Here is a 26,758-nt window from a genome sequence, read left to right as displayed (position 1 = left end):
AAATTAGGATTTTTGGTTGGGGGGAGTGTTTTAATATTTGTTGCTTTTGTTCTCTCTATTCCAGGATCCAAGCAACCAAGACAAATGAGGACTGCCAAATTAAAAAGAAAAATTCAACTAGAAAACATTGTGGTGTCCTTCCTTTTTCATGAATGTGAAGTAGAAATGAGAAATGAAATGAGAAATGACAATATATATGTAATATTTTTTAATGCAGGATAATTAAAATGATGCAACATACTTAGAAAGACCATGGACATGCTGTAAAACACATTAATTCCTCACAGGATTGACGGTGGAAATACAGGTGAATCACTAGGATTAATCTTAGCCTGGCTGTTAGCCTGGTCTGGAGCAGGCTAGCTGCAGAGAATAAATCACCATAGTAACTTGGCCGGGTTAAGTTTGACCTGCTTTCATGCAACCGACTTGAGGCTAAAAACAGCCAGGATAACCAACATATCCCAGCTTAATCCCTTATCTTGGTTTTGTGCAATACCCCTCAGTACTGACTGTGTAGGTATGTCCATTAAAGACAGCTCAATGTCTTTCCATCTAGTCTCATATGCCGGATTACACCAGCACACAAGAGGCCTCAGCTGAGCAGACAGGTATCTTTAAGACATGGTCGGGCCCCTACCATGCCCCACCCCCCGGCAGCTGTAATGTTGAGTATCTCACTCTGGGTTTTTTATTATTCCAGATAAATCTTGACAGGTGTTTGTCCCATTCCCTGAACTGTCGACTGGAAGTGCTGTGAATATGTATAATAATCCTGGAAGAATGTTCATTTTAATTGTCCTTATTCTGCCACCGAGGTCGAGGGGGAGCAAGCCCCACCTATCCAAGTCATCATACACTGTCAAAACAACTGTCAAACAACTGTGACATGTCCGTCGTAAGAAGGACTCCCAGATATTTAATGTGCTGCTGATGCCAATGAAACTGATGTTCCTCCATCAGTTTTGGAGAAGGGGTAAAATTAAAAGCTGAAACTTGAGTTTTCTCCAATCTCCTGGCCAGTATGGTCCAGGTCATTTGACCGATTGACTCGAAATCAATGGGGAAAGGTCTTCCTATACTGGTGGAATGAGACACAGCTGTTTTTATTGGATTTTAGAGGAATTTGTATTTTTCATGAATATTTTCAAGAAAAGTCACAATTTTTCATGAAAACATGACCCAACTTTTTTCAATAGGTGTAACCATTCAGCAACAACTACTTCAGAAAATGAATGTTGCCAATTTTGCCCAGTGTCTCTTGGATGTTCAGGACAAATTTAAACCCAATCCAGTGCAAAATGTGCAATGTGCAGTGCAATTGGTTAAGTTCTGAATACCCATAAAGCAAAGGGCCTCAGGTTGGACTTGAAACAGGGGCCACTGCATTAAGGACAAAACCTCTGTATGTAGGACAACAACCCTAGAAACTGAGATAATGGGCTTCTGTTTTTTCATGAACTTTTTAAGACACAAATCACCATTTTTCATGAAAACATCGGCCGATTTTTTCAATAGCTTCCAGGTCATTTGACCGATTGACTCGAGATCGATCACTAATGTCATCCTATACTGGTGGAAAGAGACACACCTGTTTTATTGGATTTTAGTGGAAATTTTATTTTAGATGAGCATTCTTTGTGAAAATTCTGCATTTCTTTTCAATAGCTTCCATGTCATGTGACCCAGTTGTGTTTACTGCTTTCTGTATTGGCTAAAATGAGAGACGACCAAATAGTTTGATATTTTTAAACACACACACACACACACACACACACACACACACACAAAACAAACATTACACACTGGGATTTGATTTCAGTTTAATGAATTCTTTGAGACACAGAATGGATCGCAAGCCAACCTATCCTGGTAGGATCGGGGTTCTTCAATAACAAACTAAACCTCCCATTTGAGTCCAACAAAAGAAATGCATTAAGGCTGGCCATTAAAACAAAGCTACTTTAAAATGAGAAATTTGCTTACAACATCAACAACACAATTATTTTATAAAAGTCAGCCATATTAGGACAACAATAAAGCAAGACAGTCCGTATTTGTAGTTGAATGATAAGCAGGTCTTTGAGACATTAACTAGCAGCAACGTAATTAAAAGGGCATGGACCCTCACAGTGCAGCTACCAATCTGTGGCACCATTACAACAAATGAAGCCTTTGTGGCAAATAAATACATTTATCTCTCCACTGAGCTAGCTGAGATTGCCTATAGTTTCGTTTTAGAGTAGGTGAACAGTGTTTGCAGCAGTGTACGGCTTACCGTTGAGCGTAAGCATGAAACCTTTTGCCCAACTTTCTGGACTATATGTTCTTGCCCTGTAGTTACAACACTTCCTAGCATGTGTGGAGACAGATACAGGCCAGGGTTAGCAGAGGACGTACCGTTCACACTAGTTGAGGGACAGTATGTATCTATGAAATAGGGGTGGATCAGCAGTCTCTAAAAACTAAACATTGATCCTGAAAAAATATCTACAGAATGGTTTCTCTAACACAGAGACACATAAACACACTGTAGGTAGAAGGAGAGCTGCTTTCAAGGCTGAACGACGGACTGATGGACGTCAGTGCAGAGGACAAATTAAAGAGGATCTAAAAGAAATTCAATAAAAATAAAAAATCCTATTATGAAAAGGTACACTGCCATTCAAAAAGTTTTTAAACAACCGATAGAATTTTTTGGTAAAATCTTAAGAAACAATTTATCCTAAAAACCTGGCCATTATAAAATAAGGAATAAATGAAATGAGTGAGTTTTTGGTTTAATTTGAAATGGCCTTGATGACAAAGCAGACAACACACCATATCATCACTACGTCCATTTGTCTTAATGTGGTTTTTGCGCTTTAGATCATGCGCTATAGACCGTCTAAATAGGGCCCTAGGTCTTACCTGACTGTTAGACCTGTTGAGCCTATGCAAATTTATTTAAGACAAATTCTGTATATCATATGTTGTCTGCAAATAAGCTATGTTTTATGGGGATCAAGATCTAATCATTTACAGTTAGTCATGTAATAAACAATTCTCAATTGCTTGCAACTTCTAATTTAAGAGATTTCTCACTGAATCTGCAATGACATTGGTTTAAATGGGTTAAAAAAAACAAAAACAACTTGACTGGCAGTGCAGGTAAACAAAGACGTGAGGTGCATGCATAATGGCTTGTCTTGTTAAAATGAAAGCTTTAAAAAGCTCCTCGGAGGAGGAGAGCTTTGGGGGCGGGGGGGACAACACACATAAAAAGGCCCTATTTGGCTTCAAGTCAAGGCGTCCTGGCTTTGGCTTTTAACGGGCTCCCATTGGCCCAACAGTCCCATTCAGATTTCAGGGTTTTTGGACTTTGGGTTGCTGTCTGCCTGGACAAGAGTTGAACCTTGTGGTTTGTGTAGCCACAGCTGCTGCTCATTCCACTGGGCTCTTCCTGTGACCAGAGCGACCCAAATTTCGGCAGGCTAAACTACCTAAAAAACAAACAAGAAAGCAATTGTAAAAATGTATTCCAAAACAAGTTGTTTTTTTAAACCTGCACAGGTCACTTATACAACTGACAAATCAGGGCAGATTGCCTCATCCTAACAAAATGACCAGCATATTTTTGCTTTATTTGCTTTATTTCAGGTTACAAGTTTGATCAGTCACAGAATTTTTTCTTGGACTATATAGAAAACAACAGATGAAAAAAATAGCCAAGCAGTAAACTTTAGCCAAAACATCAGCAAGTTTGCAATCCAGAGTCCAGAGAAAGAAGGCTGAACCTGAGGCAACCTTTCTTTGCTCGGATTCTTTCTCCTCACTAATTCTGGACACTCATTCTCCTCCAGCCCTAAAAACAACACAGTTGACCCAAAATACACACAGGTAGAAAGTATACAGAGCACCTGATCTACGTTAAATATAAACCTATTTAAGTTGCTGTGGTTGGGAAGATTAGTACAAAACACTGGCTTTGTATGCATCCTTGAAGGATTTTTTTGTTTTGTTTTTTTAAATCATTGAAGTACTTTTAATTACTTCCTACATTCCAGTAAAAGTAATTTAAACCTGATAATCCATTTTGAAATCAATGACATGTTAAATTGGCTAAACAAAACTTTAATGTGTCTAGACTGGAGAATACAGTACATTTACATACCTGCTTGTGGACTTAATATCACGTTTTGTTGCTTTCTCTTCTTATTCTCTTCTTGAATGGGTGAACCCTGGAATAGGGAGATAAACATGGGACAGGTGTTGTGTTGCAGTGAACAACAGTTTACCACAGTGTCGGTAAAATCACACTTTAAAAGAATATTTTCCATTAACTGTAATGAAACCCAGATCGTACCTGTCTCTCCTTTTCTCTCAAATTCCTCAAGTGGGCTGAAGAGGAGGAACTGAAGTTTTCCATCTTCATATTACCTGCAGAATGGCAATCCAAGATTAAAGAAGGAAACAACGGACTTCTCTCCATTTTTATAAAACATTAATTTATTATAACGTCTCGTAATTTGAAGAGTCAAACTGCAATTAAAAAGAAAACTTAGGGAAAAAAAGCCAGTTCTACTTCAGAGATTTAAGAAATATCTTTGAGAAGGGCTTGACAATGCAATTAAAAAAAAAATAAAAATAAATAAAAAACTTTTCACGAACCTGCAGGGCTTCTGTACAGCTGACAGTCCTTCTTGATGTGAGCACTTGATCCACACAGGAAGCAGCAGCGCATCTCCAGTGCATCTCTTTTCCTCCAGTGCTCACTCTTGTGTCTGACCTGATCCCTGGCGTCCTCTCCTGTGTCCTTTCTGTCTCGCAGGTGCTCAGGCCTTCTGTCTGAGTCCTTTCTATGCCTTGACCTGGGCCAAAATGTTCACCATTATAATAATAATCATAATAATACAGACATGTGGTTATGTGGTGATAAATTCTGACATGTGCTGAGATTATACCTACTTCTTACGCATGGGGCAGTCCTTCATGAAGTGGCCAATCTTGCCGCAGATGCGGCAGCAGCGGTCGTTGGGAGCTACTTCTCCCTCAGTGAGGACTTCAGGATCAAAGAAGTACTCCTGCAATAGGTGAAGATAAATCACAATTTCAAAGCTCACTTCCACCACAATAATGCAAATATGGCATTTAGACAGCAAATACTAACCATCTGACTGGGGTACACAGGAGGAAAGGCTTTGACTGGTGTGCCAAACACTGTTCTGCCATTGATGAAAGCCTTCATGATGAAGTTAGTCACTGTTTTAAAGGCAAAAAAAAGGAGAGATGTGAGAGGACCGGACAATACATTTGAAAAGAAAGAGAAAGAGACAGCAGGATTAAGGCTATGAGACAACAGAAGACAGAAACAGAAATAATCTTACTTTTCCTGGACAGACCAGCACCAAGATTATGATTCAGGTCAAATGGATCTGTAATAGGAACGGAGGAGAGAGAGCAACAAATTAAACAATTAAAAATCAATTTGGAATAATTGTTTGGACCGTGAGTTTGTCCCATAAGCTGACCTTCAATGACAATGTATTTGGACGTCCACTGTTTGTTGAAGGTGGTGAGACGGCCATGCTGACGGATACAGACAACATGCTCTCTGAAGTCAAAATCCTCAGTGTAGAAGCGGAGCAGGCCAAGCCACAGCTCGCCCACCGTCTCAGTGTTGTTCCCTTGCTGTGGCCAGCGACTGGGCTGCAGGTTGAAGATGACAAGATTGACACGTTAATAAAATATGGTGTGACAGGCAAATTCACTAAAGCATGTATGTGAAATGTGCAAAACACTCACTAGTGTTTTTAAATCATCAAAGAAGTACACGTTCCAGCCATCAACCAGCACCTCCGGCTTTTTCTTTCCATCATAAATCTGAAACAAAAAAGGACAGTGGAGAGAAGTTGAAGTTCGTGGTGATATTAACATTCTATAATTGCTCACATTTGCATTAGTATGCTTGGGTATATTTTATATTTTGTCTAGACAGAAAAAGTATTTAGTAACATTCAAATTTGAACGAAAAGAAACCTCAAGTTTTAATCTTTTTTGCAAACATGTCATCTGTACCTCTTGCAGCACAGGGATAACTGGGGGGTTCCTCTGCTGGAGAAAGAACAGCACCATGAGGGTGTAAGCGTAGGACGACAGGCTGCCACGGGAAGCATCCCCAATGTCACACATCTGTAATGGGACAAAAATCAACATGTAAATACAGTAATGGAATACAATCTACAGTATAATATTATCCTATGTTGTGTGTTTGTATGTGTGAGAATGAAGCACACTCACTTTGGCAAAAACCTTCATGACGTAACAGAGGATCTTCACTCGCCTGTCAATGGCAGCATACGAAGCTAGCAGGTGTGTGTTGTGCAGGGCCTGAAAACAAAAAGGTTTGTCTTAAAGCACACCTATTTAAGTTATTCAACATCATCCAAGACAAAATTAAAAAGAGGGAGAAAGATCCCTACCAGTGTGTTGTAGAGACTGATGTCTCCCTCAAGGCCGGTGCGAACGTGGTAGAACTTCACGATGGGTACTTTTGCTGTCGTGATTGGCAGGATGTTCTTCAGGCCTGGTGACACAATACATTTAACATCAAGAACCTTGTGTGAGCCACTTTAGCACATTCATGCCAAATATTCTGTAAATGCAGCTGAAATCTGTTATCAAACAGAAGTTAAAAGGTATTTAGGGGAGTTGAGGTGAGGCTCTAAGGCTATAAACTGCACAGACTATGAAGTCCTTTGAGACAAATGTGTGATATTGGGCTGCATCAATAAAACTACTACTTTATTATTACTAACCTGGGTGTTTCTTCAGCAGTCTCGCCAGGCTTTCGATTATAGTGATGCAGTCAACATCCTGTGGAAGAAATTCAGGAATCACGCCAAACGAATCACAATTAAAACAAAGAATTTCATTCAATCCCCAACGATTGTAAGAAAAATGAATGAATACCAACGAATAAATATTACTCCATTACAAACTCAACATACTGAAGTTTTCAGACTTGAATAGGTTGCAAAATTACATCTCACTACTTTGTCCATTTTCAAATTCCTTGTACAATCAAATAAGGCTAATGCTAAACAAGAGCATACATGACCACAAATACAGATTGACACCTCCTTATGTGACTACTATTAAGGTTTATTTTGTATAGAAACATAACTTACATCTATGCTCTCCTGCCCCTCCAGCACCATACAGATGTCTAGGTCACTCTGTCTGAAGCCAAAGCCATTTTTGGAGGATCCAAATAGTTTCAACCGAGCTCCTGTCCATCAGAAATCATGACTGTCAGCTTCATCATAAACGTGAACATCTTAGTGGTGAATTTGCAAGCCAATTAAATGCAATATCAAGCATTATTGGGTAGGTTAAGTCTGAAAATATAAAGATGCTAAACAAGAGTGAACGTGGTGGTTTACTTTACCTGCAAACTGTCGTCTGACGAACGTCTCCAGGTCTTGAAGGATGTGCTCCCTTACACCCACTTCCAGTTCATCTGGGGCAAAGTCGGCTAAAAAAGAAAGACACAGTCATTTATTATTATCTTTGAACACAACAGTCAATATGAAAGTGTAACCACCACCTGCTTGATTATATTCTACATATTTTCCATTTTAAGTCATGTTTCCCCAAAAGCAACTTCTGACACTGCTACATTTCTGTTTTCCCTCTTCTGATTTTTGACAGCAGGAATAGAGGCGCCATCTTTTTTAGCCTTATATAGAAATCTGAGGGTGTCGTTTATGCTAATTTTTTAAGTTCACTAGTGCACGCCTACTCATGAACAGGTGGGATTAATCAAGGTGATCTAAGCAATTTTCAACAAGGTTGTGCAATCAAGAGTTTCTTGAATCCCACTCAAACACCACATTTCACAGAGAACACCTTAGCAAGATTAAGTTAAGAATAAGAAAATATTCTTGCATGAGCCTCGCTCTTCATCAAATACGTTTATGCCACATGTAAAAGATAATCAAGTGCCTGAAAGCCTAATTCAATTGAAACCATTCCTTCTATAAAAAGGAATACAAAAAAGTACGATAATGTTTTACTATTGGTATTGCACTTGTAATACTTCTTGTCAACTGGCAAATTTTAGAAATCTAATGTTTGTAGTATACAGGTGGTGGTATATTCATTCTTGCAGTAAATGTGATCGCCTCTGAAGCAACATACTCATGCAATCACATAATACTCACAGTAGCACTGCTCACAGACTTTGTTAAGGACACTGAGAAACTCTGGTGTTATTGTTGGCAAAGGATCCAGCTGCACTTTCTTGAAGTCTTCCGGACAGTCTTTCTTCAGGTGTCCATCACGCTTACACAAGCTGCACACGACCATGTGTGACTGAAAGAGATTGAGAGGACTTTAACTGGTGTACAGACATCTGGAAGCTTATTTGCCTTCCAGTCACCTACAACTCAAATGATTACTACATAACTTTAAAATGTTCAGTTTGAAATTAAGACGAAGAGCGTTGCTTTCCAGAGAGGTTTTCATGACTACTGAACATAAAGTTAACACAAACATGAGGCTATACTGACCTTCCCTCTGGTGAAAGCTTGCCTTGTGAAGTCATAAGACTTTTTCCTCTGTTCTTGGATTTTATTTTCTGGGCTCCCATCTTTGATTGTATCCTCTAAAAGATGTGGTACAGAGATATCCTCTGGTGCCAACTCCACCTCCTCCTCTTCCTCATCCATTGAGCCAGGTGTGTCCAAAGCTGGGCCCTCCTCATCAGACAAAAGCTCCTCCCCTGAGATCTCATCTACTGGGAAAATATCCTCATCCTCTGTGGTGAAGCTGTCCAAGTGGTGTCTGTTATGCATGTCCACATCAACATCCTCATCCTCCTCATCCTCAGACAGGCTGCTTTTGCCCAGGTCTACTTTTTCCTTCTCTCTCTCTTCATCAGAGTCACTGTACTCCTCAACTTCCTCCTCATCCTCAATAATGCAATCAGAGTCTTCAGGACCACTCTCTGCAGCTTTATTTGCATGTTGTGAGTCGATGCTGAGCTGACTGAAATCTGATGCAATTTCTTCATTCAAAGCATTTGCGTTTGCCCCTTTAACAGGTCCACGCTGTGCCTGTGTCTTGCGACCAGCAGCCGGCGTGTTGAGCGGCATTGCAAAGTACTTGTATGTGGTTTTGAGGCAGTGGATGATGTACTCGTACATTTGCTGGCTGTTCAGCGTGCGGGCCACATTTCGCTTCACAGCAAATGGATCTGAAAAGAGAAATTGGTATTAGCTGCAATTAAACCATGTAAGAGTAATAGATCTCTTTGTGTGTTAAACAGAAACAGGATTTTGTCCATCATTTAAAAAGCTATTAGACACATTAATGGATATGCTTATATCCATTAATGGCTGGGCACTGTGAAGTCAAAACTAAAGAAAGGACTTACAATAGAATGGATTCTCGATGGATCTAATGGATCCTATTCACAACCATCAATGCATTAAAAGTATGTGTGATTTTTTTTCAGTACCCAAAAGTGAAAACGTTTCGAATTCATACAACAAAAAATGAGAAAGCTGCTGACCCTCCACAGCGATGCGTTTCTTTGGCCAGTCTTTCATCTCTCGGGATAGGACAACACTGGTCCGCACGCTGATCACATTGTCAGCCAAGTTGAACTCCAGCGAGTAGAAGCGAAGCATTTCAACCCAGAGAAGGCCAACTTCCACAGGCCTGTGAGGGCTCTGAAACACCAGTGGCACCTGCAAGGAAACATCAGGACAGTACTTTCAGGCACTAGTTAGGATAGTGGATTAAAATAAACTAAATAAAATAAATAAAAAACTATTTTCTGTGTTTTGGTCGCCTTCAAATGTATCTGAGCGATTACCTTTAACAACAATAACGGGCAAGGTGTTCATTATGATACACTACCTGTTATATTAGATGGTTTAAAGTCTCTTTTTTTTTTTTAAACTGAGGTGAAAAGATTGAAAGTATCTGATCTATAAAAAGCACATTCATCAACCAACACATTCTTTTCAGCCAAAACATGAGTCTTCAGGATTACCTTTCCCTTTATAGAGGAACCATCTGCTGGCTGTGACGACTCTTTTGTGGAAGGGTTGTAAGCCCAGTGTAAATATCCATCCTCTGCATGTGTGAGATTGAAGTCTGACAGCCTGCTGAGTGAAAACACCTTAATCTAAAGACAATCAGAGGATTAGATTCTATTGACAACAGCTAACCAATACTGAAATTAATACTGTTTATTTAATTTCAGGGTCAAAATGGGAAGAAACACACACCTCTTGTTTCAGGTAAGCAGGCAAGAGGGGCTCTTTGCGCTGCTGTAAGAAGTAGATCACCATGAGGGCAAAGACGTATGGCGGTAGCCCACCTTCCTCCGCACGGTCGATCACACAGATCTAAGCGAGAAGCAGGAACAACACGTTAAAAATGAAAGGGATATTTCACCAAAAAATGTACGCATATGTAGCCCTTTTTGATAGCCGCCTGGCTAATGTGAGCGACATGTCAGGTTCTCTGCTGGGAACATACCTGGGCCCAGCGTCTGAGGCCCAAAACTAGTGGGAGGAGGAGTTGCTCGTGACTGGATAGAGCAGAAAGATAGGAGGTGGTCTGGAACGCGTTTTCATTCCCTGCACTGACTTTGCAGAGGAGGCCACTGTTGAGAAAAACAACAGTTTCACTTTTCATTAGTGGTTTGCGGCTCTTGTGCTTGTGTGTGAACAATTATCTTTTTTCTCTTTGCATGTAGAGTATGATTTATACATTTTACATGAAAATCAAGTGACCCAGTAGCGGTCGGAAATACCCACCTGCTTTTCTCTTTGCAGATGACCACGGGCACCCTGGCATGAAAATCAGCTTCCAGATCGATAAAAAGGGCTGAGGACACAACAGGACATGTTGTTTTAAAACTGACAGTCTAGCACATGACTGACTTTCCTACGGTGGAATTTCTTAAGCAAGGAAAGAAATCTTGCAGTTTAATGAATAAGAGATGACTCACGGCACACAGTGAGGCTCTCCTTGACCAACAACAAGACGTCTGGCTGATGCATCTGTGAATACATTCCATTTCAAAGCCTTCATACAACATAAATATGGTATAAAAAAGGACAAATGAACGTGGTGCATCCTTCAAACATCCACAAATTATTCACCTTAATACAAGAAATGCTAAATAATTGCAATATAAATATTTTTACAACCAGAATGTCAAAACAGTTCCTATGAAGTCATACTGGAGCTGATTATTCTGAGTATCTGATAAACATATGATATGAATTATCCTGAACCTTATTATTGAACTATATTATTTTATTTTTATTTAAATTGCATCCTTGTTTTAGAAAAAGTAAGAAACCTAATTAGAAACAACAACAACAGCAGTATTCACACTGGGTTACTCACGTGAGGTGGATACTGAATGTCAATGTTGACATCAGAATCCTTAAATCCAAACTTAGTGCAAGATGATCCATATAGCCTGAGCTTGATCTCTACAGATGACAGAAAGAGAATCATGTTATATACATTAAAACGTATCTGGCAGAGTAATGAAATGATGTAAAATATAAGAACCAGCAGTCTGTCCACTACAAGGCAATATCAGCATCAGGATAAATTTTAAAACATGTCTGAGTCATCAAACAAATATTTCGTCCTTGGGCGACTTACCTGGCAGGACGGACAGAAGGAGGTCTTGCATGATGGTGACAGCATGTTGTCTCCTCTCAACATCCTCGTCATTCATCCCATGTTCCTGCACTACAGCCTCTAGTGCAGCACTCACTGCGCTGATCTGCTCTGGACCCGGAGGGAGAATCTCAGTCAGCATCACCTGCTCTTGTCTCTCCTATGAACACAAACAAGCAAATTGGGTTCATCAAGACCTTTTCTGCTCAATGACAGGGTTGAGGTTTCATTATCATTAAATGTAATCATGGAAATTGACTGGATAACTTCTCACCTTGGCCTTCTTCTTGTGCCGTTTGTCTCTGATATGCCTGTAAGCTTCAGACAGAGATTCCAGGAGAACTTCACATAGAGCGCAGGTGTAAAGAGCAGCGGGGTTGCTGTGGGCCCTCTGAACCAATATCAAAAAGGAGGAAAGCACAGATATCAGAACATAGCTGCAATAACAATCCATTTAATTTTTTCTTCAAAAAATGCCCATCTTCTTAGCGATAAATCAACAAAATAAATATTCCTGAGGCTGTATATATGGACTACTACAGTTCGAGCCTGTACCTTCTTCAGGCTGTAGATCTCTTCTTTGTTAAGCCGCCTCTCTGCCTGTCGTAGGCTTTGAAGCTCTTTGGCTGAGAGTGTGGACTCTTCAAGGCCCCTGTTCTCTTCAGCAAAAGCCTTCTTCTTGTTTCTGTTTCTCCGTCTTCTCCCTTAAAAACAGGAGAAATGCGTGTCAAAGATGTGATGACTGTTTTTGTGAGGCGTAATGTGAATCAGTAATGTGTAAATGTCATGGTTGATGGAGTAAAGCCAGTTCTTACAGTCAGACTTGAGCTAGATAAACAGTACATCATGTGATCAGGATGGGAGATGTAGGGGAATAAAGAATCACGGTGGACCCCATTTTTAAAAAGGTGTTCGTTGAGGCTGCCACCTGCCTACGATTTTTCTTCACCGAGGATAATCCTACAAGTGTTTCACTCTTTCCCCAGAGTCTGTTTTCCAAATCCTCACCTGATTTATGAGCACTGCCATCGGTGGCCTCTCTCCTCCCTTGCTCCCTGTCCTCCCTTGAACCTTCTCCTTGCGAACTCCTCCTCCAGTGCTGCTGCTGTTGCTGCTGTTGCTGCTGCTGTTGTTGTTGCGAGCGCTCTCTCCAGTTATCTTCTCGACTCCCACCACTGTTCTCAGGGCCTGAGTACCACCGGAGATCATCCTTTTGTGAGGGGCTGTGACCACCTCTGAAACCACCAGGGGAGTAGCTCATGGGCCCCAGTCCTCCCTTCTTGGGACTGGCCCGGTAGGGCCCACCTTGGTTCTTGCTCTGCTGACCTCCCTCTGATCTGAAGTTCTGTCCTCGACCCTGGTCCTGAATCCTCCAGCTCTCTGCCTTGTCTGCTGTTGCTCCCCGCTCCCAGCCGCCTTGCCTAGCCCGGTAAGGTCTGCCCGAGTTATCCATTGTTTGCTTGAGCTAGAACTGCAGGATGAAATGTTCAGTGAATATGGAAATAGTCATTATGATCAAAACATCCTAGGCACAAACTAGGGGTCGACCGATAACCAATATTTGAAAGCGATATACATTTGAAGTGAAAATAAAAATCTTAGTGTCAAAGTTGAGAACAACCAGTTAATGTAACTAACAAAAACGTACTCAAGTACTGTACGTAAGTACAATTTTGAGGTCCATTTCCTTTTTCTGCTACTTAATATTTCCACTCCACTAAATGTATTTGATAACTTTAGCTACTTTGCAGATTCACTTCTGACGTGTAACCCATCAGATAGTGTTGTGGGCAGGATATGGAGTGACTAGAGACAGAGAAAGGATGCTGCATCCGAGCCAAAGTAGTGGATTTTTTAAAAATGAATTTATTATATCGGCAATCAGACACAAAAAGACCTCACTGATACAGATAATCAGAAAATGCTTAATATCAGCCCCTGATAACCGGTGTACCCCTAACACAAACTGTGAAACAGGATTATCTGCCAAACCTGTGACTTTAGCCACTGTCCTTTCTTTGTAACAGCATCATGTCATTTCAGCTGCCTGTGTAACCTTTTGTGCAGAAACTTTCATAGGCAGCAACTGCTAACAACTTTCACAACGCATCCTGTGATTCAGACCGGATTGCTGCAGAACTTTGCAGGCGAATAAAAGATAATCTGAACAAAGCGATAATTTAGCAAGATAGTTTAATAAAGTTTGATCAGCAAATTAACAGCGAGCTGGCGATTAAAGTGTTATCTTACTGTTGTGTTTTATAGCTGTCTGACTTCCGCAAACTGCAGGTACCTGACTTTTATTATGAACGTTGACAGATCTAATAACTAACGTTAACACTGGTGCTTCTCATGTTACCACATCACTAATATAACAACACGTTAGGTCAATTACGGTGACTTGTGTACGTACAGATGTTTCCTCAACATAAGGTTATCCAACGACTCAAGTCACGTTACAAACTGTAACGTTACCCAACAGTCCTATCTGACTTTAGGAGCTTGTTATGCCATGGTGTTAGCGTGAGCTAGCTTAGTAGCTTCTGCAGTCTGATTTGCCTCTAACGTTAACTTACTTCTTCCTCTTCCTCGAGGTAACGGCGTGTAACTTTACCACGCACGTACCTGGCACACCGGCAACAAATTATGATTAGTCACTAAATTTAACGTCAGCTAAATTGCCACATAATGATATGATAACAAAAAAATAATGCCCAGCTAACGCTAACGTTAGCTACTGCTATTTAGCTACTAGCTAGGACAACTAACACCTAGCTACCCAGCTAGCAGCAGCTACTGGAACCGTTACTGTTTATTTTACAGCGTTTGTTGAGCCGTTCAACCTGCAGCCGAGGCAAAGGCGAGCTGTACGTAAATTGTCAGCGGTCATAATCCATAAATAATATTAAAGTCATTTAAATACCTTGTGTGCGTGCACAGAGGGCATACTTGAAGGCTTGTTGTTCAGGTCTGACTGGGCATGATCGCTTGTCTCGCACCGGAGTTTGAAAGGTGACGTACAGGCAGTCTGTTTTGTAGTCGTCAGCGTTAAAGTTCCGCCCACCGCAAACAAACCGGACCGTTAACGTTACACACAATAATCTTTAAAATGATGTAAGTTTATTATGAGATGATTTTAGGCAGCATTTTCAAGCAAAGTCATTCTGGAAAACTTCTGAAACAAAAAACTGGGGGAAAACATTTTTAGGGGGGTAAACAATGATGTCACTCTGCACACAGCTGTTTGTTTTCATGCGTTAACCTGCTTTTACTTTTTAAGACCTACTTTCTGCGTTATCAGCATCATCATCATCATCATCATCATCAAGAAGAAGAAGAAGAAGAAGAAGACACTTGATATTTTACTCATTTATAACAACTTTTTCCCAGATGAAATGTAAATAGTTAATTTAATTAGGCTATTATTCTAGCAAAATATTACATTCATAAAATGAAATGGCTTGAAAGATTGCCCTCCTGTCACAATTTCAATGTTACAGATTTGAAATCATATTTGAAATTGGCAAAAACAATTAGACTTTTTAGACATTTCAAATGTACTGCTTTTAATTAGCAGACCTCTAAACTGTGTGTTTGTTTGTTTGTTGATGTTTGGTTGTGCTGAGAATGGACTGGAATTTTGAACTTGTATGAATTGTTTTTATGTATTTGAAGTTCTTGAATTAAAACAAAAAGAAAAGAAAAGGATGAGAAGAAGACGACAAAGAAGAAACAGAAGAAGAAAATGATAAGAAGAAGAAGAAGGAGAAGAAGCTTCTCAGATAAAAACACTCACAAGTAATATTTTCATTCATCCCCAGTGCAACCACACCATTTCACATGGGAAAGACATCTTATGAGAAACCAAACAACTGCAGGTTTATGACTTATGTGGCTGCTGGTTTATGACTTATGTGGCTGCTGAAACCTCTTTAATATAATAATAATTATATTTATAATTATAATAATATAATAAATGATGAGTACAATGAATTTGTGTTGGTCTCTGAATGGAGAATAAAATGTGAAGTGATGATTCAAGGTAGGGCTGAACGATATGGCCTTAGAATAATAGTCGATTATTATTATTAGAATAATAATAGATTTTTTGATAGATAATCATTAGTAATGGGGACATAATGACTAAGTGGGTGAAGACAAACATTAGTACAAGTAAAACAGTCTGATAAGTTTAGAAAATGACATCACCTTACTGTACAGCAGCCTTTAAAACCAGTGAGAGGTTTTTTGAGTTATTTCATGAGAAATGTTAAACATCGACATCAGTTTCACACACAATATCACAGGTTTCCAGTGAGACATCAGGACACAGTTCACCTGCGACGACATATTTCTTCACCTTCTGTCTGTAAGGATAGATTTATTGAGCCTATTCTGTTTCATGAAAGTGGCCTGCAGACGTGAAAATGTACTACAACATATGGTTGAGGGTAATTAGCTCCTAGTTAAGCCTCGGTTGCCTTGGTGATGAGAGAAAGGTGAGCTGAAGGAGCGGGGGAGACCCCGGGAAACTGACGTCACCAGACGAAACTCCCCTCCACATCCAGGACGCACACTCAGCCTCGGTGATACAGCCAGTGGACTGGTGGCCGGTGCGCAGACAGGCTCCAGTATACAGTCATGGTTTCCTTTGTGCACAGTGACGCTGTTCACAAGAGGAGACGGACAGACGCGCTCACACCGGTCCAGCAGCGGCAGACCGCCCGGCACAGGAAACAGACTCTCATGTCCAAGTTGAGTGACTCCGGTTTCGAGGAAGACTTGGGCACCCCTGCGCTCTCCTCCCCTGCTCGGATAGATGTGTCCCCGCTGCGTTCAGACGAGCCTCCAGCAGGGCAGCTCTCCACCTGGTACCTCCAGTACGGGGACATCGGTTACAGGATCCAGAGGGGGAAAGAGGCGCAGTTTGATCCCTGCAAAAGCCTGGCACGCCAACCACAGGTAGGCTACAAGGCACTTTACACAGTGAGCGCGTCAGAAATGATATATTGTTACTGAATGGAAGTGTGAAAATGTGTGTGGCCTATTTGTTTTTTCTTTTTTTGCCAAATCTTTTACTTTTTCCCCCAAAAAAATGTGTCTTAGTTTTCATATTTCCATCAGAAGCAAATCCAAAACAAAAATATGACCTTTTAATGTAAAATAATTGTTGACTTGATACCTTTTGGTGTTTCAAACCAAGTACTTTTTTTTAAAACCCACTGCATTGTTTCGAATTTATCTATTATCTGAATGTATTTATTTATCACTTGCTCCAGCAGGAATCTTATAATTTTCACTATCTACCTCTCTGCAAAAATCAGGCAACAGAGAGGAGTTTATACTTTTATGCACCTCAAGAGGCCATAAATCTCCCTTTTTTCATGTAATGTACTCTGTTGTATTCCCAGTTGACAGCGGAGGCGAGGTGTACACTCATCAGCTGGCTCATCCCTGTACACAAACATTTCCGTCTGTCCTTTGAGTGCTGCTGTCTGGCAGTGAACATCATGGACAGGTTCCTGGCATCCACACCGGTGGCTGCTGACTGCTTCCAGCTGCTGGGTGTCACTGCACTGCTGCTGGCCAGTAAACAGGTGCGATTTTGAGTGTGGCAAGTGGTTGAGGAACAGATTTTGTCTTTAGATAGATAGATAGATAGATGTGAACAAGAATTTAAGTAGAGTATAACTCATTCCCTTTCTCCTTGTCCACCCAGGTGGAGGTGTGCTCACCGCGGATCAGCCATCTCTTGTCGTTCTGCTGTGATGCCTTCACTAAGGAGCAGCTCTGCAACCTGGAGTGCCTGATCCTCGTCCGTCTCAACTTCCGCCTCCACGCACCCACCCTGGCCTTCTTCCTGGACTATTACACCAACTGCATTGAGGCTACCCAGCTCGTGTCTGAGTGTACAGGTGGTGAAAGGTGTGCGAGAATGAATCCAGACAGAAAAACACCCAGGCGGTGCAGCAACCTTGCACGAAAGGTGTGCGAGTTGAGTCTAGCAGACTATGCCTTCAACAAATACCCACCATCTCTGACTGCGAGCTGTGCACTGAGGCTGGCTTGTGACTTACTGAAAACTGAACAAGGGCTCGTTGAGCATGCGACCATCCAGTCACAGGAAGAGCAGTGGGGCAGTTTTGTAGATGAACTATGTCCCCAACCAGTTTGTGCTCAACCATCTGAGAGCCCGGAGCTTTCTCGGCCTGTGAGTCAGTGGGGCTACAACCACAATCTGGCCCAGGAATGCAGAGAGAACCTGAAACTTTTAGTGTCATTAAACCAGGAGGCACTGGAAGTGATGTCCACCATGTGACGACGAGTGTGCCACAGTTCAGAAATGTTTCCCCTCCACTCGTGTTGATATTCTTGGAGTTACTTTAAGATGATGTTCAGAAGTAAAGCAGACCGATCTTAACCTCATGTTTACCTCATAGACAACCTGTTGATTGCAGCCACTGAATGTTTTACAACGTAGCATACGTTTATATTTATGAATGTTTATCAATGAAGTATTTTAATATATTCTGTTGAATGAATTTGAAGTCATTATTAAGTGTACGTGCACTGACTTGCTGCAGGTTTATGGTTGTTCCGTCTCTAATGAAGGACCTGGAAAAATGTGCTGTAATTTATTGATTTTCTTTTTAAATGATGTAATAAATGATGAGTAAAATGAATTTGTGTTGGTCTCTGAATGGAGAGTAAAATGTGAAGCACTGATTCAAGCCTCAGAATAATACTGTGATATTTTTTAGGCCATATCTCGAGTCAATATTGATATTGCACAATATGTAGGGATGAGTCAGTTCTTTCACAAAATGAGCACGATGAGATTTTTTGATAAATAATCATCAGTAATGTGAATATAATGACAAAGTGGGTGAAAAATGACATCACGTGACTGTATAGCAGCCTTTAAAACCTGGAAAGAAAACACTTGTGCCATTACATGATATAACGATATCCAAAATCTAAGATGATATATAGTCTGATACCATGATAACGATATGTCACCCAGCCCTAATTCAAACTCAGCTGATGTTTGATGGGAAACCAGAGAGGTGTGTCCAGATGTAATGGACGCTGGATGATATGAAGAAGAAATCATGAAATCAGAGGTTTGTAGTCTCAGTCTTGTCTCCATCGCAGTGTTTGGACTGGGCTCAATACAAATAAATGACTGCTCCACTGCAGACTGACAAATGTGAGGTTATAGGCTTCAGGGATAACAAAAGAAATAAAGTGTGGCCTACAGGCTATTGTAGCCGTTTACCTGGAGGTCAGCTTACCCACATCACTATTTGAACTGTGCCAACACAGCCTGGTCAACTGAGTGTTTTTCTCTGATAATCCATTACGCGTGGCATCTCGACCTGCTGACACAGTGTCGACCACACAGGTGCATTCAGCGTTAAGGGCCAACAAGGCTTACTCTGTTTGTTTACTAATCGAGGCATTTGTCACCAGTGTTTACTGAGCTGTCTGCTGTAATTGCCCTTTTCCTTTTCCACTTCGCTCTGAATGTGGCAACAGGCCTTGACCTAATTTGGCTATTTTACGCACAGTTGGATATAAATTACGCGATGAACGCCGTGGCCATATGAAATAAATACACATTGATAATGATATAAAATAAGTTGATCGGCCATCCAAAGAGTGAAAACGCACTGGTCTGTCTGATGAAGGTGTTTTATTTCATAAATCAGGCATGGTTGGAGCCCACATGCGCCTCTGGCAGGGCGCAGGGAATACTTGGCCGCAGGCGGAGGGAGGGCACACAGGGAGCACCTGCTGTAATGGCGCCGTTACGCGCGGTACCACTTTACACTTCAGAGCAGAAAACCGTTAGCCTGCACCAGTTTAATCTCTCAGGACGCTGTCGCTCCCTGGAGACCAAACAAGTCCCTTTGATTGGGCCAAAACTCCGAGGCCGCGGCATGGAGAGACACAAACCGGGAGAATTTCGTCTATATCAGCTCTGAATCAAACCATGGTGCTTCAGTCCTGCAGCCAGAGGCGAGCTGATGAAGATGCAAAGAGACAGAAAGGTGTTTGATGCCATGTGCCCCAATCAAATGGGCCAACAGGGGAGGCGAGCTGCGGTGAGCAGAAAGGTATGAAATCTTTCTCCCATCTCTTCTCTTCTGTCCAGCTCTGTTGTTGAGTGGTGTTAACAGTTGTTCCCTGCAGGTGCCAAGAAGCAGCAGTCCAGTCGCCATGTACGTGGAGCTCCCCTCTATCATCGAGCAAGGTATGCGCACCTCTGCCATTCTGACTGAACTTTAAGCATAAAGACAGCATGAGACAATAAATAAATTCCGTGGATTGACTCACTCAGACACACTTTTCTCGTTTCAGCTTTTTCAACAATTGCATGGGATGATTTGGAGGACTGCGCGTCTGTGGTGAGAAGAGAGAGCGACTCCCTCGGCTCTCAGGTGAGGAGAAAAACTCAAGAAAGAACCAGAAAAAAACACTTTTTTCATGCTTTTGTGACACCTGACTTTAATGTGAATCCACGCGTTTAGAGAGATATAACATGGTGGCAGATCTTTATCACTCCCAGGCTGTTAATGTTTGACACGATGTGCTGGAATTCTGCACAGGAGAGATTGATGTTTACCCATGACACGCAGGCTACCGCTAATTGGCCGGACCTCACACGTTTTATACACAGGCAGCCTCTTTTGGCACAGCTCACCGTGCGCACAAAACACATTACGCGCCGGCACACTCGCTGACATGACCACCGAGACATATTCTGCCATAAGGCCACATTACCCTGCCTGGTTGTGGTGGGATTATCAGGTGTGGGGCAGCTACGATTCGTTTGTCGTCCAGTGAGATTTTAACACATGTATGTCTTTTAATCGTCAATTTGATTTGTCTGCAGGTGAATGAATCTGATGCAGATGACCAGGACTTTGGAGATTATGCGCTGGACTTCATGGCAGGTGAGGAAAGACATTTAGATCTTAGCACTGATGTTGTGTGCTATGTTGTTGCTGCTACTATAATAGTAACAATCTTATCATCCTCATCATCTTCATCATCAACCCCTTGTGCTTGTCTCCTCTGTCAGACTCTCCTGCCACTCTGGAGAGCAGTCTGTCTCCAGATGAACTGGTACCCTTTCAGGGATGTGTCATACCTCCCCTCACCCCTCAGCGGTTCTCCTCTTCAGAAGACTGTCTGGTTCACTCCTCCACAGAAGCAGGTAATCCACCTGCCCAAGATGGAGCTCTGTGGAGGGGCATCACCCAGTGCCAGGGCAGGGCGTTGGGAGAATCCATGGAAGTCAACAATCAGGTAAATCCTTATTGTAAGATTCATGACTAGCTTGACTTGACTTGATGAGGCAGTATTTATATGTGATTTATGTCATGAATGATCCAATTTGTACTTTTTGGATATGTTTGAGTTAGACAAATCCAAAATTTCTGCTCATCACCTTTGGGAAAACTGACACTTTTGGTGTTTCACTGACTCTGACTCAAGATGTCTCCAAAACGATGCTCATAAATATATCTTGAGTTTTTTTCGTTATATTTAACCTGGTTTGATCTAAAAATATGTGGAGAGTTTGTATAAATCAGGAAAACATTAGAGGTGCCCTGCAGAGTTTTCTTATAAATAAACAACATCAGTATTTTATAGGTCTAACAAATGTGTTGAATGCATTTCCTTCTTCACAAAACATTTGCAAAGCCAAATTCTTTCAACACTTTGAAACCTGCATTGTTTACATCCATGTTTACTTCCTATAGCAGTTTTATTTTCCGTGCCTTTGTTGGTGCTTCGCTGCTTTTCTCAATGGCCTTTCCTTGACCACCATCGCTAGATCAGAGAATAATGTGAAACCACTGTCAAGAAGGAAGCCCACTCATAAATAGACTGGCCCATAATGCTAACAATGGTCAAAAGTTATTAAATAAGGACTTATTCTTCAGTTTTTCAACAAATACTGGTTGTTGAATCAAGGTGCACTGAAACGTCTGTGTGTCTATATTTTGTGATAGTGACAGTAGTTATTTTTCGATGTATACCTGCAAATCATGCAAAAAAATCAACATAGTACCCTTGAAAACATCACTAAAAGTGCACTTTGTGGTTGTCATGTGACAGGTGCAATAGTGCTTTGAAAAAACTGAATATTCATACAATAAAGACTTTTATTGTTGTACATGAAGTGGTCACAGTGAAGTAAAGCAAAGGGCTCTCACTGGAAGTTAACACATTTGTCTGTGTGTCTGCAGCTTCATGAGACTCTCCACAGAAGAAAGGAAGAGATCGACTCCCTTCAGGAGAGAAACCTTCACCTCAGGCAGCTGGCCAGTCGTGCAAAGCACCTAGCCTCAGTTCTTGAAGTGAGTACATGACTGAACACACACTTTCATCCTGGATTCAATATAACCTCTTATCCCTGACCCCTTATCTTTATTTCTTGTACTTCCACTATGTTCTACCAGAAACTGATGACAGTCAGAGACCCTCATGTGAGAGAGGCAGCGATGCCCTGTGGTGAAAAAACTTCACTGAGTCCCTGTAAGAGGCAGCGACTGGATGAAGGATATGAAACAGAGTCCTCTGACTCGGTGGAGGACATGCTGAGGGACATTAGCACACGCTGCAACGCTGTCCTGCATGGTGCTGCTGCTGGAACAAAACTCCAGCAGGAACCAGAGACTATACGCATGTACGGCTCATTCTCAGGCCTACAGACTTCTACCTCCAAAGGCAGCAGCACAGCAACGGATGGAGCAGAGTCAGAAGAGATCACCTCGTCTTTCAGGACTTCTGTTAGAGATCACTGCACCATAAGGACACAGGTGTTTCCTCACGGACGAGCCTTCACCTCGAGGACTCAGCAGGGAGGATACCGCTTTCGCTGGGTCCCAAACCACAGCTGAAGCCCGGGTTAACAATGTAAAACTGGACTCGATCCTGCTTTTAATAAGTGGTTTGAAAGTGCCAAATGTCTGTTCAAGACTGGAAGGACGTGTGGGTGGGCAGGGCCTGTTAATGCTTAACTAATAATCTATAGTGATATCTGTGAATGATTAAATGATGTCTTCCTCAGGTAGCTTGTAAGCTAATCAGTCAGAAGCGGTGCCTGACAAAGGAAATAATACTGCCTCAGCCTTTGTTTTCTTTGTGTTTCTGTTTACATGCCTCAAAATGTAATGATCTGACCAAACAATGTGGAAATGTCGTGTTTATTTTAACGCCCTATAATTTGTTTTGTCTCGGAAAATGGAAATGACTTTAAAAGTTTGAAAATAAAAGTTATGTTTTATAAAGCTAACTTAAAGGGATTTCTGTCATGGAAAGTGGTCTCGGGTGACATTCAAACAAATGGAAAGAAACTGTTTTCAACGTGAACTTTTCTTGTTTGAGCAGTGAAACAAATGTGACCCCCTGACCTCCTTTAAGAAGCAGGGACTTCCTTTCCCTTTGTCTCTGTCTGAGTGACTGTGTGGTCTGAGAAAGGGCTTCACTCATGATGCATTACAGCCAACATCCTTGTTTATATCCTTCTTTTTGGAAATTGAAATAGATTTTTTTTGTTCCAGATTGATGATTTATGGTCCTCTAAACCACGCTGCTAAAAGCTTCAGCTGTATGAACAATATTCCCAGTCGAAAAATAATCTAAAAGAGGACCTAAAATCTCAGATACAAAAACATTTTTAAACATCAACATACAAAAGTTAAGGCGATATCATTGTGAGATTGTATGTGGACAGAGTAGATAATTACAGTATGGGTACGTGACTTTACTTAGGCAGATATTGCAGTATACAGTATGCTGGTAACATATGAACAACAATTGTTTTCCTGCACGTTGAAGGCTTTTTCTTCGCCTTAGCATAGGCTACTGGTCGTTCATTAAAAGTTTGTCATATTATGGACCAGAACCAGCAGCAGGTGCTGATTGAGAGTAAAACATTTGTTCTCATTTGTTAGCTACCATTTATTGATGCCAGTTGTGGAAAACAACAAAAAAACAAACAAAACAAAGACAAGACAACAATAAGAAGAGATGAACTTATCTTAAGAGGATGTGACCGTCTGACCTTTGGGTATCTGTGATGTAATCTTCCTTCACCCTCACTGCTGAGTGGGTTTGTTTGAGGCAGACCGGTCAACAAGACAATGTCGAACCTCAGGTCAGACACCTGGTTAAACTTCCCAAACCTGGGCCTGTTTACTTTAGAGCAGTGAAGGCAGCACTGCAGCCCACGAGCTGAGGGTAATTTACAGTACTGCTGCTGCTGCTGTCATGAACACTGGCTTTAATGACACATATGAAGATAAGAAGAACCTGATAGTGAGATGGAGGTCTGATTAACACAGGCCTGATGTTTCATTTAACATCAAGGAAAGAGGCATCACTAAGGGAAGGTATGCTCATTTGGGAAATCTGGATGATGAATTTCTGAAATAAATAAAAAAATGTCACTGTTAAACTCTTGACTCCACAAGTTAAATGGTGCGGTGATATTTGATGTCAGTGCTGTCAAAAATGTGTATACACATGCCTGAATCAACTTTCTGTTACACAATACATCCAATAATAGAGCTGTGTTTCTCCTGATGTTAATCAGGCATTAGCTCGAAGGGCAAATACCACACAAACCAGTGCATTAGTCACTGGTTTAGTCAGATGTGTGAGTGTGATGAGCGGGGAACAAAACCACACGCATGCATTCTTTAAGTGTCCAACACTGGACCGCTTTTAGGAAGATGTTGACAAATCTCTAAACTATATTTTTGACCTAAAAGAACGTCTGAAACGTATGAGAAAGAAAGTATGTTGGGCGTCAATAGGAACAATAAAATTAGCTGACATACATCTCTTTAACATATTGAAGCAGGTGACATCATGAACTCATTGATACTCTAAGCAACAGAACAAATTTTAGACATTGGAAAGTTAACTTTCACAATCAGAGACCAAACAAAAAAATTTGAACAACAAAGAAAGACTCTACAAACTGAACTCTCCACTACTTGTGGAAAAAGTATTTTAAAAATGTGCAATGGACTTGTAAGCATATAATTGTAAGGAAGATAACGAAGGAAACATTGAGATGAAGCATTTAAAAAAAAAAAAAAAGTTATGATGTTTTACACACTGTCAGTCCACGATTCCTCTATCATGGAGATCAGCACCTCTGCCCTGTGAGAACCATGTATCTCTAAAAAGTCAACTTTCTCTGAGGAAAAGACCACTTATCCAAGAGGGTTCTCAAATAGGCTAGTTTATTCATCTTTAGAGGTATTTTCTCAACCCATAAAGTGACAATTAACCATAAGGTCGGAGATAAATTGTCTTCACTGGACAGGAAGGCTATGAAAATCTGAACAACTATGAAGCTGGAGCAGACAAACAGATTAAGTTACATAGAGTGGAAATCAAATCAAGTGAAGTACAAGTACAGCGAATTTGTACTTTAGTAGCCTACAGTATGCCCCTTTACCTATTTACTAAATCAAGTAATCATGTAGGCCTATTTCAAATCAAGTCAAATAAAACGTAATGTCTGCAGATATTTTGACACCTTTGGCCTTCCATACCTGGAGGTACCTGACTGACCCTGACTTGCTGACTTGATCACCGTTAACAATTTAAATTCCTGCTGCCAACATAAATCAAACAGGACGCTCGTTGTCAGACCGCAGCCCCTCATCATACAACCGTCCAAACCTTCACGTCAGCTTAGCTCGACACCAAACAAATGGGTTTGTCATTGAGCTGCAGCAGCAGCGGCGGCAGCAGCAGCGGCTCTGTGGAGAGTGGCCACAGAGGGCGACGCTTTGTTTAAGCTGGTTGTGACACATTTGACCGGCTAAGCTACCGCCAAACTGCGGGGGGACAATGCGGGAGGGGAAAGGAAAATACAGACACAATGAGTTTCTAAGGCGACTGAAGCCAAACCCTGGAGGGAGGCTGTAAACCAGACGGAGTCCCGCGGGAAAGAGGGTGGTGAAATAAAATGATTTCACGTCCTCCTGCGGGTGGATGCTGATGGAGCCTGGTGGGAAGAATTAAGAGGCGCAAATAAATATTTTATTCAAACCTTTTTTCTAATGCAAGTGAAGAGTTATCAGGACATGTTGTGGGTGCATTTTAAAGCAAGCTGCACAATGTGGATAACACAAGACAGAGGGACAAACTCAAAGTAAAGACACAATAATGAGCCGGAAACAACCTTCATCAGTTTAATTACCTGCTTTTTATATCTCACAGAGAGATTACAAACTTAATTACAGCAGCATTTATTGTGATTTACAAGCAAACATGTTTAACTGTTATTACTCTGTGCATGTGACCTATATGTAGCCTTAATAATGGATTTATAGAGCTGACAGTTAATTATCACAGGTTCAATATGTGTATGGCCTGTTGTTGTGATGGAGCTGCTCCGTCAGCATGTGTCGGGCTGCTGCGGCTCATTGAGAGCACGCACCTGTCGCACAGCTCCGCAGGCTCGCGCTCGGGCTGTGAGCGCATATGGAAGTGGCAGGTGGCGAGAACGTGCGCAGCTCGCGCCGTTCGGCCCACTTAGCGCGAGAGCAGCTCATCAGTAAACGGTGTGGCCCGCGGACTCACCGCCTCTTCCTGCAAAACCAGGGGACTGTTAGAAGAAGTGTTGGTTGTTAATTTAAAAAAAAAAAGATTTTATTAACATATTTGAATTATTTTTTATGTATTTGAGTTGCTAAATAAAATTTTATTTTACTTTACTTACAACTAAAATAAAATAAAAATATTTTGTATAAGCTCTCAAATCTTTAGGCTAATTAAAAAAAATTCATTAACTAAAAATAGAATAACATATCAAACTATAGAACATGTAACCTCTACAAGAGCTGCATTTTGTTTGCATCATGTATAATGTGACAAAATACCACTGTCACTAACTAACTAACTAACTAACTAAAAAAAATGTATTATCATTAGTATTATTTTTGTTGCTGCCTGTTATGTATGGAAGTCCATTTCCACCAGTTAAAGAAAACAAAAAGATGAAAACTAAACTAACTTTTAT

At 41.1% G+C, this 26,758-nt stretch overlaps 3 protein-coding genes across 3 annotated transcripts; 2 read left to right on the top strand and 1 right to left on the bottom strand.

The window, feature by feature from the left end:
* Positions 1-1,806: 1,806 nt before the first annotated feature.
* tut7 (terminal uridylyl transferase 7) lies at positions 1,807-14,762 on the bottom strand. Its single transcript, XM_084358836.1, has 29 exons — positions 14,621-14,762; positions 12,706-13,168; positions 12,253-12,401; positions 11,972-12,088; positions 11,680-11,857; positions 11,413-11,501; positions 11,009-11,060; positions 10,815-10,884; positions 10,534-10,660; positions 10,281-10,400; positions 10,043-10,177; positions 9,557-9,734; positions 8,553-9,238; positions 8,205-8,355; positions 7,430-7,516; positions 7,170-7,270; positions 6,798-6,855; positions 6,462-6,565; positions 6,280-6,369; positions 6,058-6,171; positions 5,785-5,862; positions 5,511-5,688; positions 5,367-5,414; positions 5,150-5,241; positions 4,948-5,063; positions 4,651-4,850; positions 4,346-4,419; positions 4,154-4,220; positions 1,807-3,482 (listed from the first exon to the last, which is right to left on the bottom strand). The coding sequence occupies exons 2-29, from the start codon at positions 13,148-13,150 to the stop codon at positions 3,424-3,426; spliced, it is 3,963 nt and encodes a 1,320-aa protein (XP_084214962.1). The 5' UTR covers positions 13,151-13,168; positions 14,621-14,762; the 3' UTR covers positions 1,807-3,423.
* Positions 14,763-16,124: 1,362 nt separating this feature from the next.
* Positions 16,125-18,315, top strand: ccno (cyclin O). Its single transcript, XM_084359749.1, has 3 exons — positions 16,125-16,659; positions 17,109-17,294; positions 17,417-18,315. Exons 1-3 carry the CDS (start codon positions 16,339-16,341, stop codon positions 18,014-18,016), a joined length of 1,107 nt encoding a protein of 368 aa, XP_084215875.1. The 5' UTR covers positions 16,125-16,338; the 3' UTR covers positions 18,017-18,315.
* A 1,412-nt stretch (positions 18,316-19,727) lies between these two features.
* Positions 19,728-22,613, top strand: mcidas (multiciliate differentiation and DNA synthesis associated cell cycle protein; the record flags this gene model as incomplete). Its single annotated transcript, XM_084360890.1, has 7 exons — positions 19,728-19,817; positions 19,894-19,954; positions 20,062-20,141; positions 20,597-20,657; positions 20,786-21,012; positions 21,960-22,070; positions 22,173-22,613. 7 exons carry the CDS (start codon positions 19,728-19,730, stop codon positions 22,611-22,613), a joined length of 1,071 nt encoding a protein of 356 aa, XP_084217016.1.
* Positions 22,614-26,758: the final 4,145 nt, after the last annotated feature.

Source organism: Pagrus pagrus (assembly GCF_965226575.1).
Source record: "Pagrus pagrus genome assembly, chromosome: 8".
Taxonomy (NCBI): Eukaryota; Metazoa; Chordata; class Actinopteri; order Spariformes; family Sparidae; genus Pagrus; species Pagrus pagrus.
This window is presented reverse-complemented; position numbering and strand designations above follow the sequence as displayed.